This window comes from Tursiops truncatus, chromosome 1, assembly GCF_011762595.2.
Source record: "Tursiops truncatus isolate mTurTru1 chromosome 1, mTurTru1.mat.Y, whole genome shotgun sequence".
NCBI classification, from domain to species: Eukaryota; Metazoa; Chordata; class Mammalia; order Artiodactyla; family Delphinidae; genus Tursiops; species Tursiops truncatus.
This window is the reverse complement of record NC_047034.1, coordinates 76,711,338-76,726,965: the sequence shown is the minus strand read 5'-3', so window position 1 is coordinate 76,726,965 and position 15,628 is coordinate 76,711,338. Positions and strand designations below refer to the sequence as shown.

At 43.0% G+C, this 15,628-nt stretch overlaps 1 protein-coding gene across 2 annotated transcripts; it reads right to left on the bottom strand.

Moving 5' to 3' along the window:
• Positions 1-10,813: 10,813 nt before the first annotated feature.
• HJV (hemojuvelin BMP co-receptor) lies at positions 10,814-15,250 on the bottom strand. Of its 2 annotated transcripts, XM_019919228.3 has the most exons (4): positions 15,071-15,250; positions 13,598-13,784; positions 12,621-13,183; positions 10,814-12,120 (listed from the first exon to the last, which is right to left on the bottom strand). In XM_019919228.3, exons 2-4 carry the CDS (start codon positions 13,692-13,694, stop codon positions 11,497-11,499), a joined length of 1,284 nt encoding a protein of 427 aa, XP_019774787.1. In that variant the 5' UTR covers positions 13,695-13,784; positions 15,071-15,250; the 3' UTR covers positions 10,814-11,496. The 2 variants fall into 2 exon arrangements, with proteins under 2 accessions (XP_019774787.1, XP_073664540.1); XM_073808439.1 differs by lacking the exon at positions 13,598-13,784 and having other exon boundaries at positions 13,147-13,183.
• Positions 15,251-15,628: the final 378 nt, after the last annotated feature.

Genomic DNA, 15,628 nt, shown 5'->3' with positions numbered 1-15,628 from the left:
ACAGCCGGAAACTGCTCTATATAGTAGCCCGGCAGGCAGGGCCACGCGAGTGCTGGCCTGGAGGCTCGTGCTGCCCTCGTGCACAGCCCTCCCATTGGCTGCCCGTTCCTTGTTTACCAGGAGCCCGACCAATCAGTGAGGTCGCAGCAGCGCGTGGACACAGTGTGCTCCTGGCGGGGAAAATAGTTGTTGTGCATCGCTGCAGGGCCAGGAGGAGGGGGCGGAGGGGCTGTGGGGTGGAGGGGCTGTGGGGTGGCTTCCCTTGGGCCCAAAAGAAAGAATGCTTCGCTTCCCGTAAAATTTATCCGAGGCCAGAGTCCTTCGAAGGATACTTTTGGGGTGCCAGCGATGTTTTGAGGTAAAAGGAAAATGTGCTTATGAGGGAATTTCGTGCCTAGCCTCAGCCAATGCAGTTAATTTAGAGGCAACTGTTTATTTCCGACTCACAAATCGCAAGTCGTGTGAAAAACAATCCCAGAGTTCCAGAATAATTTAGGATCGGGGCGGAGGACAGGGAGTGCCGCTGTTACTGTTCAGGAACATCCCCTTTGTCCTTCTGTTGCCCCGCACCTCTTAAAAACCAACAAACAACACCCCACCCCACCCCCTAAAAAACCTGCTGTGTGGGAAGGAAAAGAGAGCTTGTCACAAAATTTTAACCTCTCTTCAGCGCTCACAGGAAAGCGAGTGTGTGGGACTGATCCGCCTTCTCCCTCCCTTTCTAGCCCCCGGGCGCGGGGCTGTGTGCCTCAGCCCATGCGCCCTCCACTCTGTTCTTGGGACCGGAAACAGTGCGGGCGTGTCCACATCCTCTTGCTTATCCCCTCACCTCTTCAGTCCCTAACTGCAAAGTTGGGGAACACTTTATGTTCCGCCAGTTACCTCATTACCTCTTCAGTAAAGTGTGTTTTTTAGGCTCTAATTATCTCTCACTCCCCGCTTCTCCAGGAAAGGAAAAAAAAAAAAAAGGGTGCTTCACTCTTTTCACTACCCCCCCCCCCGCTGTTACTTTAACTCTTTCTTGTCTTCGTCCGCTCTCCAACTTACGAAATCAAAGGTACATCCCTAAATCTGCTGCCTGTGTTCCTCACTCACAGCCTTCAAATTAGTTAAAAGCAAGAAAGTTCTCTTGTTTGTAACCAAAGTGTCCGAGGAAAGATGGCCGTATTCCTGTTTGAAAGAAGCATTCCCCTGTCTTTGAAAAGTTTTTCGTTTTTTGTTGTGTTTTGTTTTTTTCCCTAAGCTGTTTAGAAATTGTTGAGAAAGGGAAGAGAAAACAGAAGAATCACTAGCACACTATACATGCTAAAAGAAGCCTTGACTCTTCATCCTGTGTTGTCATTTGTCTCTCTGTCAGATGGGCTTTTCCTTAGCTGGCCATGAGATGCCTTAGGAACCGACTCCTGAGAAATTTTTCATAAATGCAATAAGAAAAACTTGTGTGCAGAGATACAGGGATTCTTCTCCCTTGGCTTTGATTCCTGATTCCCTCCCATTTGTTGGGGAATCAGGAGATGACTTCATTTCTTGTGCTGGAAAGAGAAAGACAATGTTCCCAAGATTGAGATGGGGAAGTAAATAAGAAGCATTAGAATATCCAGAAATCCTACCCTCTCAGCAAAAAGATGGCTATTCATTGCTGTGAAATATCCTTTTTCCTTCCTCACACACCCTAACTGGGTTGACACTCTAAGGCTAACAAGTTACAGCTCAACCCCACCATCAAGCAAACTCAAAAATCAGGCATCAAGACTTCTGGAAAACACACACACACGCACAGCACCAACCCCCAGGAACAAAAAGGGGAACATGTTGATCCTTAGGGTGTGTGGGTTTGAGGCAGCACCCTGTTCAAGAAAGTTAAGCAATAAGGCCTGAGTTATTTTCAGTCAGTCAACAGTATTGATTGAGTTATCTGGAGCAGGGAAGGTGGGACTCTCATTAAAGTAATTTTAAAATTTTGAATTGTAGCTTCTGAGAGAATTTTTAGCTTGATAGATATGAAAGTACATAAATACGAAATATCAAAATGTTTACAAAGAAATACATGAATCAATATTGTTAAACAGTGTGTGATGTGTAACTACCTAAATTTTGAGGGACTGAGAGGAGAGGTGAGTGTAATAGACCAGGGTGGTGTTGATTTGGGACATCTTAGAGAAAAGGGAATGCTGATATTTATTTGGGCACATCTGTGAACTTCTGACTTTAAAAAAACCCCATAATACCATTCCCTTTTGCTCTAAGTTCCTCTCTTGGGCTCCAGTTTCTTCTTTCCCTTTCAAAACTTGGTACAGACCACTTGTTTGCGCTGTGCTACGACTGGGTTCCCTTAAATGCCAAAAACCTATTTCACTTTGGCAGCAGCTGCTGCCTACCAGGCCTGTAGCCAAAGCATGTTCTGAAATGGAGTCCCCCCTGGCAGAGTTGTTTACAACCTTTCACCTTATAACCTGGTATTCTGAGGAAAATGTGCCTTCTGATTCTTCTTTCTCAGTTCCTGTGCCAAAGAAGAAAAAAATCTTGTAAACTGCTGTCCTGAAAACAGAGTACAAACATTTGTGGGGTGCAAGAGAGAAAAGGGGCAGGTCCAGTAAGGAACAGCAAAGGAGGGCTAAGTCCAGTTTTGCAAATTAGATCATCTTTACCTGCTCCTTCCCCACCCTCTTCAATCCCAGCGCCAATAGGAAACCAAGTGGTGATTGTTGTTTGCTTTACAGGAGGTGGTTGAGTAAAGCCAAATCGTTCATGAAGAGAAGTGCCCTCAGTGCTCAACTGCCAGTCAGAGACAAGGAGCTGGTTGCATTTCTCTTTTCTTTAACCTCTGGTGTGATAAACATTTAGGACTCTAAAGACTCAAGTTTCCTAATAACCCCTTCTTTTTTCCTTTTAATTGCTACAGTCATCTCCACTCTGTAAAATTCCCTTTTACTCTTATCTTTTCCATTCTCCTCTAGGGAATATTATTTTAGAGGCAAATAAAGGGAGTGTGGCATTTGAGGCTGACCAACTTTGCGTATGCCTCCAAGTCATAGATAACTGAGAACTTAGAGTTCAAAGTGACTTTTTGGCTATTTATTGAGCACCTATAATGGACCAGTTCCTTTACATAATTAGCTCAATAGTATTTTATTTATAGGTTCATCTGTCATCTTGTTCCAGAAAGGATTTAAGGGTAGATTATTTCATTTAATTCTCACAATAACCCTGTGACTCAGGGTTGATGAAGTCAGGCTCAGAGGGTTAAGTAATTTGCCTGCAGTCACAGATTTTGTAAATAGAGCAAGATGTTGAACCCAGATCTGTCTATAGGCACCCTTTCTAATGTGTTGTCCTGCCTCTCAGTGTTTTAACACATGGTATCCTGTTTGATCTTCACTGTAAAGGATTCAAGCAAGACTCATAAAATGTTAGAGTTAAAGGGGACTCTAGCAGTCTTTTTTTAAAAAGACTATTCCCTTATTTTAGTTAAGTGACTTGCCCTAGGACATACAGCTAGTAACTGGTGGAGCCACTCTCCAAACCCAGGGTTCTTAATACTTAATCTAGAGTCTTATCTCTAGTTTGCTTTGTAAGGGTTCTTGTTTTTCAGTTTAGCTTTAATTATCAAAAAATACTTCATCTGAACAGATTGGTGGTTGCCGGGGGTTGGGGGGTGGGTGAAATGGGTGAAGGGAGTCAAAAGGTATAAACTTCTAGTCATAAATAAGTCATGGGGATGTAATGTACAGCATGGCAACCGTAGTTAATAATGCTGTATTGCATATGTGCAAGTTGCTAAGAGGGTACATCTTAAAAGTTCTCAGCACGAGAAGAAAAATTCTGTAACTATATATGGTGACAGATGTTAACTAGACTAATTGTAGTGATCATTTTGCAACATATTCAAATATCCAATCATTATGTTGTACACTTGAAACTAACATAATGTTGTATGGTAATTATACCTCAATTAAAAAAAAATCCTCATCTGGAAGCCACATTTCGTGTTTATTGGGGTCTATTTTTCTACTATGTTGAGGAAGGAATGGAGATGTAGAAGTTGTCCAACTTCAGGGAAAGATGGGGAGAGGAGGTAAATTAATTTGTTCAGAACTACTGCAGACATATTTCTTAAAGTTGCCTTATTATATAAAAAAAATTGTTTCCCCCTCTCATGCTATCACCCATATATTTTCTTTCCTTTACTGTCAAATTTCTTAAGAGAGTAACTTATACCAGCTTTCTCTGTTGGCTAAACTTGTCCCTTTGTAGTCTCGCTTCTGCTAACACTGAAATGCTTTTCTTAAAGTTTTCCAGAGGAAACCAGAGTAGTTTCTTAGGCCTTATTTCCCTTGACTCCTATATAATTTGAAAACTGTCATCTTTTAAAATTTAAACGTTCATCTTGACTTTTGGATTTTATCCTTTTTCTCCCTTGTTAGCAATTCCTTTTTTCTCTACCCCCACCCCCCTCCCCGAAAGCTTTTCTCCTTGGCCCTCTCCTTTTCTGTCTTCAAGCTTTGCTGTTCAGTTTGCCCATCTGTACATCACTCAAGGAAACCTCTAGCCCGTTTTGAGATTTCCAGTTGGCATCTCAAATTCAGCTTGTCTAGTATGGAGCTCATAATCTTCCCTCGTGCTCAACCTCAGTTCTTACCCTTGTTTCTTTTAATGGGACCATTATCTATTCCCCTGGTTATCAAGGCATAAAGTCCTGAAATTGTCTTCAATTCCTTCTTCTCTGACATTCCCCACGTTCAATCAACTGCCCAATTCTGAAGAGGCCATCTTTCCAGTGTTTCTAGAATTTCTTATTTCTTACTCCACTGCATTCACTCTGGTTCATGTCCTTGTTACTTTTGCCTAGATTATTTTAATAGCTTTTAGCTGATCTTTCTGCTATAATCTATAGACCATGACTAGTTTAATCTAACACAATTGAGTTCCTATCTGTTCCTGTGATGCTCCAAAACCCACCACTTACTGAATCAAATTCAAATGCTTCAACCTGGTATTTAAAGCCTTCACAAATTGACCTAAACAAAACTTTCCAGTCTCATTTCTCTCTACTTCCTCAGAAATGTACCCTACACATCAGCCAAACCTGAGTACTCAGTATTCCTCTAATATATCGTTCGCCGCGTTTGTTTATGCTTTTCTCTCTGCCTGGAATGCCTGACTTTCCTCCCCATCTCTACTTTTTGAAATCCTACCCACTCTTCAGTAGACAGCCAAATGACTTTTCCTGTATGAAACCTTTCCTGATTCCCAAATCCCCTCATCTCTCACCTTGTAACCAGATAGGATTTCATTCTCTTTGAATACTCCATTCCACATTGTTTATATTTCTCATATGGAACTTACATGTAAAGTTTCTTTTCTCTCCTAGGTAATGAATTCCTAGAGAGCAGGATCTGTGTCTTTTTAATTTTTTTATTCTTCATAGCATCTAGCAGAGTACATTTCATAGAGAAAATATGTTATTAAGTATAAACTGCATTGGTAGACTGGGATATGTCTCTGGAGTAGAATATGTTACTAATTCAGAACCTAGTATAGTTTCTCATCAACAATAAGAAACCTCAATCTCAGTTCCTTCTGCTATACTTGAACATAACCAGTCCCTCCTCAAGGCCTGTGGCCCAATTATGTATAGAGCAAGGGTGGTGAGGGTGGTGAAGTGGTGAGGGGTGATGGTTTATTTCTCTATGAGGGAAATTTGGACTGTGTTGATGTTTATAAACATGAGAGAGATGGGACATTTTGTGCTTAAACCAACTTCCCCTTTTCTGAGAAATTCTTTCTTACACAATTCAGTAATCCAGTTGGCTCAGCCCTGCCACCCAGTGGATAAATTAAAGTACTATTGAGATCCTTAGTCCATACAGAAGCTTTTCTGAGACCTGAAACTTGACCCAGACCACTCCCCTGAGTGACGCAGATGATTCTTTGATCCTGAGAAAGGAGCAGAGGAGGGAATATGATGTTCATGACTGAGAGGAAGAAATTACATATGAAAACAGTTTTCTATCCATTTAAGAGTACTTTCTATGTTAATAGCATTTTACAAATGTACATAGAGCTAAATATACATGTGCATTATAAAGCAATTGCACAAGCATTAGATTGTCACTAGATAGGCAGGCAGATATTTTGTAGAAAGGAATATTGCAATGTAGAGAGCTCAAGTGACTTTAACTTCATGCAATTAGGACAAAATTCATCTAATTTATGGCTCAAAAATCTTTCCACTAGAGCATCTCTTACCCTTTAAAAAAAGAAAGTCATCTCCTTTGTAACGATTTCTCTGATTTCTACAAGCAGATTTAATTGTCACTTTCTTTGTATTCCTAACAGCATATTGGACATACTTATATATATTATGAATATTGATCATTTATCTGTTTATTTGTCTGTTCCTTCCCACTAAACTGAGTTTCCCAAAGATAGGAACCATGTTGTCTTATGGCCTGGCATAGTTTCGGTGCTTCAAAAATTCTAGATAAGGGTAAAAGTCACTCCGTAGAGGATTATTTTAGCCTGATCAGCTAATATGTAGCATATTTAGCCCATCCCATTGCTCATCCTTCTGGTTTTGGCTTCTTCTCCAGCACTGATGGTATTCTCCCCAGGCTTGGTCGTGGTAGATGCAGGACAGTGATCTCCATAAAGAGAAAATTAAACCGTGGCAGAACATTTTCTGTTCCAGGTGCTACAGTTTCAGCAAAGGACCTTTCGATTCTTCACTGGGGTGAGGCAGGGCTGGAGGGCAGGATGAAGAGACTGATTAATATTTTTAAAAAATCCAGCTTAACTAGTTCCTCATAGGTAGAAGTAGAAATGCTGTGTCAAAGACCAATTACACAAAACCTTTGATATTAAAAATATTGAACCAGTAGCAAAGAATGATTCCATAATAGCCCTGCAGTGGAGGCAGAATCCAGTTATCTTTCCTGATTTCTCTTTCACTTTCTCAAAGCCCACCCTCCATTCACACACAAATTTTACCTCAGAAAACATATGTAACTTATTTCTTCTTATTAACTATTAGGAGGATGATGAATAATTTGGTGTGGGAGTAGGCAGAAAAATTGAGGAAGGCCTATTATTTTCTAATGTTCTATCTTCCTTCCTTTCCTTAGTGCTGGTGCAGTTTCTTGGCACTGATTTTGAGAACGTGTAATTACTGGACCATGGAAATTATCTGTTTCCTTGAGAAGAAATGTGGGAAGGAACTTGCCATGAAGTATACAAGGTGGAGTGAAGTGGGTAAGAAGGGGGTTGGGTAGACCTGAGAAATGGTTGAGGTATCCACAAGTATAAGAAGCTAAGGGGAAATGCTCAGGACTGGCCAAGGTGGAAATGCCCTCTCTTTTTAAAATCAAAATAATGTAACATAATGTAGTTAAAAATCACATAATATTTGATGCTTATGCAAAAACCCAGCAGTCCTCAGTTCACTCCACTGAGATAGTCTCTTTCAATTATTTCAGCTTTTTCATCTGGTATTTACTTCATATTTCTAAATTATATGTTTCTTCTTTTGTTTCTTAATTTAGAAATATTAGACATATCTGCTCTTTTTTTGTTATAGTATTTGAAATTTTAAGCATCTTACATCACATTGTATCCCTACCTTCCTGTTCCTCCTACCTCATCCTCCTTATAGAGTTATATAACGGTTTGGGCCAAATCAGTAGTCATTGTTTACATTATCATCACTGTGTAAATAGCATCAATTGTGGAGCTAAGTAGTGTATTTTGATTGTTTTGTGTCCTGAACAACCCTTTGTTTGTTATGAAGTTATAATTATTTAAGCAATTTATTTAGTTTATTATGCACCTATCCTCAGTTTATGTCTGAAATGCCAATTCTGTCAAATACTTATTAATATTTTCTCTCAAATGGTCAACAGATCAGATAATCTAAGAAATTAATTTTCTTTTTCCTGAAGGTTTGCTCCATCCCCACTGGGTAATTCTTTTTAGTCATCAGTACTATCTGCTGACTGTGAAATGAAGTGGAAAGACAAAACTGAGGCACAGGGTTGATGTTTTTAAACCAGAAAATGTCCTTTCTGTGATCTCTGACCTGGAGAAAGACAATCTGGAGGAAGGAATATGGTCCTTGTGATAGGAGTGGAAGAGAGAGTGTACAATATTTAAATATTCTCTTTCCTTTCCCCATCATCCTCCTCTTTTCTGTGTTTTCCCAGAAGAAGGAAATTCTGTTCTAATCTTCCTTTTTATACTGTGGTCATTCTAAGCCTTTGACTGATCCACCAAAGGAAGAGGGAAATGCAGGCTACCTATTTTTTTAAATTACATATTTAATGGGTATACTGGATGTTTGATGAACTGCACATATTTGAAGTGTATATTTTCATGGCTTTTGAAATGAAATCACTGCCACAATCAAGATAATGAACATGTTACTCCAAAAAATTTCTTCATGTGTCTTTGTAAACCATCCCTCCCTCCCTCCCCCTGACCATCGCCAGGCAACCATTGATCTTTTTCCTGTCACTATATATTAGTTTACACTTTCTATAATTTTATATAAATGGAAGTATACAGTATGTAGTCTTTTTTGTGGTTGTTTGGCTTCTTTCACTTCCATTCTTATTTTGAAATTCATATTGTGTGTATCAGTAGTTTATTTCATTTTATTGCTGAGTGATATTGTATGCAAGTCATTGTGCAGACACATGTTATCATTTCTCTTCTTTCAATACTTAGAAGTGGAATGTTTAGATTGTAAGGTAAGTATATGCTTTAAAAGAAACTGCCAAACCATTTTACAAAGTAGTTGTACTATTTTACATTCCCACCAGTAGCATGTGAGAGCTTCACAATTTGTCAACACTTGATGTGGTCAATCTTTTAAATTTTAGCCATTCTGATGGGTGTGTAGTGTTTTCTTATTGTTTTTTTAAAATTTGATTTGCATTTCCATAATGAGTAATGATGTTGAGCATCTTTTCATGTGCTTATTTTGAGCTACCCATTTTTAAATACTCCATTGGTAATAGGGTTAACCTAAGTTTGGGCAAAGGAAGCAGTGTTGCATGACAGGTGCCATAAGAGAATCTCACTCACCAATTCGCTATGCAATTCTTCTTAACTTACTTGAAATTCCCACACCTGAGGGACAAAGTTACTTACTCTTTTGAGTTAAGAGAACCAATATAAGGAGCAGTTTCTAAAAAAGATGTTTTGAGTTAAAATGCCTAAGTTATCTGTAAGTGAAGACAGCAATGGATATGTTTCCTCCAATTTTCTTCCATTAAAACAGATTGTTTTCTAGATTAGCTAAAGGTCATATAGGGACTTCCCTGGCGGTCCAGTGGTTAAGACTCCTGCTTCCACTGCTGGGGGCGTGGGTGCCATCCCTGGTCAGGGAACTAAGACCCCACATGCCTCGTGGCGTGGCCAAAACAAAATAGAAAAAAATTATAGCGACTGTGCTTTGTGGGAATGGCAGAGTGGCTATGGTCCTTAGAGAAGGTGGAGAGACCGGAATAGAGGATGAAGAATTGCAAAAGAATTTTGAAATGGCAGCCCAGATAGGACCCCCTGTCTGGTAAGCAATGGCTGGTGTGTATGTGTATCCTGGGGGAGTTTGGTCAGGTGGGTGAGACTGAGAGAAGAGGGAGGAGACAGGGTGAATACACAATTATGTTAGGGAGGGCAGGCCCTAGATAGTGGAGTGCCTAAAGGGGAGACTGAGACCAGAAGCAGGGGGACAACACTGAATGTTAATGTTCTCTCCTTCATAGTTTTGTTCAGAACAGAACTGTTACTTTCGAACATCCTGAACTAGAACAGCTTCTATTTTCAGTCTTTTCTTCTACAAACTAGATTCCTTCAATTTGGGGCCTTTCCCACCCTTTTCCAGCTCTCCCTTTTGGGTTTCATATGATAGAAGAAGAGAATAGTTTTTGTGGTGGCAGCCACTGCCTGCAGCTCCCCTTCCCTGCGAAGTTCCACAACCAAAATCTTTAATGGCTGTTTCCTTGACAGCATAGTTTTGTGGTTTAGAGTTCGTTAGGTCTCTGGAGCCAAATTGCCTGGGTTCAGTCTCTAGTTCTACCATTTATTAGCTGTATTACTGTGGGCAAGTTGCTTAATCTTCCTGTACCTCAGTTTCCTTGTATAAAAATAGAGATAAGAATATTACCTTCCTTAGAGAGTTGTGAGGATTAAATGAATTAATAATTTTAAAGTGTTTAGGGAACCACTGGTGGTCCAGTGGTTAAGACTTGGCGCTTTCACTGCCACGGGCCCAGGTCCAATCCCTGGTTGGGGAACTAAGCCATGCCGCATGGCCGAAAAAAAACCAGAAAAGTGTTTAGAACATTACCTGGCAAGTTTTAAGCTCTCAATAAATGTTAGCTGTTAATTGAATTTAAACTCTTTGGCCCCACTTTCAAGGCACTTCATAATCTCTCCTCTGTCCATCTACCCTTCTATCCCATTACTTCTTGTCTACTTCATTTGAGTTTTGCTGATTTCCTCACTGAATCATGAATCTATGTATAAATCCAGATGGTGTCCATTGCCCAGAAGGTTCTTAATTCAAATCCTACCCGATCTTCAAAGATCACTTCAAATCCCATCTCCTCTACTACCTCTTATTATATCTTGAGTTCTCATCAACCATCTTCCCATTTGGATTCATAGTACCATAGAATTTAGTGAATAATTACACTCTCATCACTCCTTCACGTGAATCAGTTTTGTCTCCCTAATAGCCTGTAAACTTCCTGAGGGCAGAAACAATATCTGATACTTCTGAGCCCTCTTTCAGTGGAGTGAACACATTGTCTTTATGCCATCTTAAGCGTCTGTAAAGAGATTCAACATAGGCAATAAATGTGAAGAATTCATAACTTTAATAACAGATTAGTTAGGGGTGGGGATGATAGCTTCTTTCCTATCTGTGCTATTCTCCAAAGACAGAGATTCCCTTCACCAAAAATCCAGACAACCCCCACTTCATCTCTGAACCAAGAAAGCAGAACACATCTTACCCACATATTCTTATCGAACAGACTCTTCTCCTTATCATTTCCTCCTCTTTCCACCTTCCAAGAGAAAATATCATTAGATTTTGAGTTTCTGATGGGTAATGATCACCTCTTTCTCTTTCAGTTCTTCTCTATTAAAAGTCTGAACGCTTAAGTTTTCCACTGATGGTCAGGACCCCATAACCTCTAAGCTTGTAGGGGTGATCTCAGGAGTAGATGGACTGGAACAATTTGCTTACTATAAACAAGACTGGGAAAATTAGTGAAGAGCCCCTACTGAGGTCTGGAATGCAGAAACCTTGCACAGAATCCTCCCTCTGTGATCATTTCAACCCTGGACTGCAGCCTCTCTCACTCTGGATAAATGTCATTGTTTCACGTGTCTCTTAGTCCCCACTATTTCCTTCAGTGATTCTTTACGTTCTTCCTTGCCAATCTCTATCCACAAATCACTTCTAAACCAGTCATGAGATTGCTGGCCTAGTTATTGAATGCAAAGCCACAGAACAAAGACCCCAGAGAGGAGTGGGGCTAGGAGGGTTGCTGAGGAAAGAGGAACCCCAGCATCCGAGGGGAAGAGGTGCAGTTTTTCCAAGTCCGGCAGGAAGGCTCGGGCGTCCTCCAGAGCTGCCTGCGCTGCCACAGTAAAGTTGGGGTCACCAGAGATTAAAACATCAAAGACACAGGAATGGAAGTAAGCGTCTTCAACTGGCAGCCCTTCCTTGCACAGCTGTCTGGCAGTATCAATGGTTATAGCTCCCCGACGACTGCGCTCTGAGCGTGAGAGTCGCTGACTTGGAGGGCATCCCCCAACGCAGAGCTGCAAGTCCTGCTCAGCTGAGAAGGCCCTGGCCACATCCTCTGCTACTTTGATGGAGAAGGAGAGCTGCCCAGCTGTCTGCCGAATGATTATAGTTGTGCCAATGTAGGCAGCTCGGATCTCCACATGGCTCCCAGGGTTAGCAGTTCGAATGGATAAACTTGAGCCCCCAGGTCGGTCACCTCCATTGATAGAACCATCTTCAAAGGCTGCGGGAAGATTGTCCACCTCAGCCTGGTAGACCTTCTGATCAATGCATTCCTGCATGTTCTTAAATATAATGGTGAGCTGTGAGGGCAAGAGGGAAAACAGTTTATTTTGGGCTCAGTGCATCCTACCCGCTTCCACCAGTCAGGCCTCATTACATAGTCAGGGATCTCATCCCAGCAGAGATGAAAGGCTTATCATGGTTCTTACTCCTTGATCCCTTCTTTATGTTCCAATATTGCTTTATCCCTGCTCAACCCCTCTCTTTCTTATTTGGTCTCAACCTCGGAAACTCCCACAGGAGAAGGAAAAGTTTCCTTTCTGTAACTCCTCAACCCAGGGCTCCTCAACTTTCCTCTTTCCAAATTTCTCTTCAGTGTTTTCTGCATTGGCATGAAATTCCCACTGAGGGAAAGTGATTTACAGGAGCGAGTGTTTGGTAGGAGGGAGTGATTCAAGATGTGAGAGAGGTTGAGGAGGAAAGGGAATAGGGAGCATTGCTGAGAAATAGTGGGAACGGCATGGGAGTGGTACCCTGAGGTGACCCTGGGAGGATCTGGAGGAGCAATTGAGTCCCTGACCTTCCGGGTGGTGGTGGCGTTGGCCCCCGATGCCACGGGGGAGCTGGTGGCCTGGACAAAAAGGAAGTCATTATCCAGCAAGGGCCAAGCTCCTTGGACACGGCACGTGTGAAAGTGGTGATGGAAGCTGCGCACGTGAGGGTCCCCGAAGGAGGCGCAATGCAAGAAGCCTGGGGGCTGACCGTTCAGCCGGAAAAACCGGCCTTCATAGTCACAGGGGTCCGGGGCTGGGGGACCAGAGGAGCGCACCGGGCCTGCGCCTGGAAGGGCTGGGCCCCGGGGTGGGGGAGGGGCCGTGGGGCCCTGGCGGGAGCAGTTGTGCTGGATCATCAGGTCTTCGATGCCGTGCACAGCAGAATGGAAGGCGAGGTCCCCGCGGCAGGTGCGGGCCGTGCGCCGAGTGCAGAGCGCGTAGGAGCGGAGGGCTCGGCAGAGGCCGCTGGAGCCCACCCCTCCACCCCGGCCTCCTCCTCGAAGGGCTCCTGGTGAACCCCCACCTCTAAGGCTCAGAGTGGAAGATACATACTCAGCATTGCAGCGGAGGATCTTGCACTGAGAATGAGCTGAGGACGGAAGGGAGAGAGGATTGTGAGATGGTCCCCAGATCCCCGCTCAACCATAACTCTCCCAAACCTCATCAGGGGATTCCAGCCGGTCCTAAAACCCAACTGAGAGCCTTCCACAGTCCCCAGTGCGCAGCCGCGAGCCCCCAGCCCCCCAGCTTTCTAGTCTTGTCCTCTTTCAATCTTGCTAAACATGTATAAGCCCTGCTAGATCTATTCTTCCTGTGGATCAAGGGCTTTCCCAGTGCCCTTCCCCAAGTTGAATGGAGAATAAAATATACCTATCTGAGAGTGGGGCGAGTGACTGGAATTCCTCAGCACCCATCTCTTCTCACTCACCCAAGCTCACATGCCCACCCCTACATAGCAGCCTACCCCCTAGATTCCCCAAACCCTTATCTAACCCTTCCTTACCATGTCCACAGAGGAGCAGCAGGAGAGTGAGAATGCTTAGAGTTGGGGGACTGCCATGGGGGCACCAGGGACTAGGGGACTGGCCTGGATCCCCCATACCTATCCAGCCAGGTCCCCCCAGGTTCCGGTTCTTTCCAGCTGGTGACCCTCCTACCTAGTGAATTTTGACCGGACGTCCTGTAAGGGACTGAAAAAAGAGATTTGGCTGGGCATGGGGAAAGAGAAGAGTTGAAGATTGTTCAGAATCGTGTGAAGAGGATCTCGGGAGATCAGGAAAAAGATGAGCAGACTGGAGTTTGGGGAGAATGGGGCTCCCTGATCTAAAAGCGAGGCTGTTAAGCCTCTGTGCCCTGCTCTTGTGGCCACTTTCAGGTCCCTTATGCAATACCCCTAGGTGGGGGTGGAAGAAAGGTTGAGTGAACTCAGGGGGGCAGAGTCCACTGTATTGCCCCATTCTGAGCTACCAAACAGCAGAAATGTCAAAAAAGGAGGAATCATCTGGATAGATCAGATCTCAATCATACTAGTGGGCTCCCCAACAGAATTAGGATCTGAAAATGCTTCAGAAACATACCTCTTATTTGCCCTTCCCTATCAGGAGGGGACACCCTCCAGAGGTCATTCATTTATTTTCCTCCTTTGTGTCAGAATTTTCAGCGAGAAGGGGTAAGGGTGGTATAACCATCCCTGTTCTCTGGAACGTCAGTATTCAAATGAAAAGGGAACCAGTCTCTTTCATCTACTCTAGAGAGCAAAAATTATAATCCCTCTCTCTCAGGGGATAATGGGATGCAAGCCAAGCATGCAAATAAATATTTGTTTGTAAGTCAACATTTCTTCTTGTATTTTTCCAAACCTCACTGAAGAACCACTCTTTCCATTAACCTTACCTTGCAAGTTTAGAAGTTCTCAATCTTTTGATGAGAACAGAGCTTGGAGAGGGGCTAACTCCCTTTTGCCAAACTACCCTCTCCTGGGATAAGGATAAGATTGAGGGAGAGTCATGCAGGAGGAAGAACAGGATGATGGGACTAGAGTTGTGGGGAGAAATCATTTACAATGAGGAGTAACCCCCAGCCTTGGAAGCCCAATGTGAAGGGCACTGCTAAGTAGGAGCAGGGTAGAAGGGTATCAGTGGCTAATCATCTCAGGCTAAATTTGGCCTTGGTGAGAAAACCACAGAATAGGAAATGTGGGACACATATTAAAGGAGACTTCATCAGAAGTCTTGAGGTAACAAGATAAGAAGAGAGCTGACTCTCAGAGGAGAGACGGAGGTTTAAATTTCTAATGGCCAGAGGCCAGAAAGAAATAAGACAGAAGGAGAAATGGAGATTGGGGCACCTTGGTATGGGAGAGATCCTAGCTTCTGGACCAGAGACATCCAAGTAGAGTTTGTAATTTTATGAAATTCTAACTTCAATTCTAACTCCAAAAGCTTATTAGAGGAATCGCAGTTTCATTTTGACTTACTGTTTCCAGAGGTCAAACATTAGTCTGATATCCAATTCTCCAGCCATGACTGTCTACTGTCAGTCAGCTCCAGCCAGGGGATCCCCCGTCTCTTTCTCCATGTCTCCCCTAGGTCCCCAGACCGGCTGCAATCTCACTGAGGTCAGGGAACCAGAGAAGATCTGGTGTGGGGGGAAGGGGGAGTATATGGCTGGCTGGAGTACTGGACAGCTGAGCAGGGGAGGGAGGTGGCTACTGAGTTGACTGTTTTAAAAATAGCTAAGTCCAAGATTCCAGGAGCATTGGTGGGGGTAGGGTGTTGGAGTTGGGGGAGTGGGGAGGGTAGGATTAGAAACAATATGGAGTATAGGGTACCAAGTGCGGGTGGGAGGACAGAAATATGACAAGCAAGTCGGATATCCAGTTCGAGCTTATATGTTTCTAGTCACTGCCTACTGCAGGTAGCCCTTCAGCATTGTCAATAATGAGCTCCTGGCCTTTAAAAATTAGAGTGGACAACTGTATGCATTTCATTCACCACCCTCATCCCTGCTGTACTGAATATTGCGTTTAGTTTCT

Coding starts and splice junctions, on each gene's coding strand:
- HJV (XM_019919228.3), bottom strand. CDS start 13,694: ATGGGGGATCCAGGCCAGTCCCCTAGTCCCTGGTGCCCCCATGGCAGT. Junction 13,184..13,597: donor GCTGCTCCTCTGTGGACATG/GTAAGGAAGGGT, acceptor TTCCGTCCTCAG/CTCATTCTCAGTGCAAGATC. Junction 12,121..12,620: donor ACGCCACCACCACCCGGAAG/GTCAGGGACTCA, acceptor TTGCCCTCACAG/CTCACCATTATATTTAAGAA.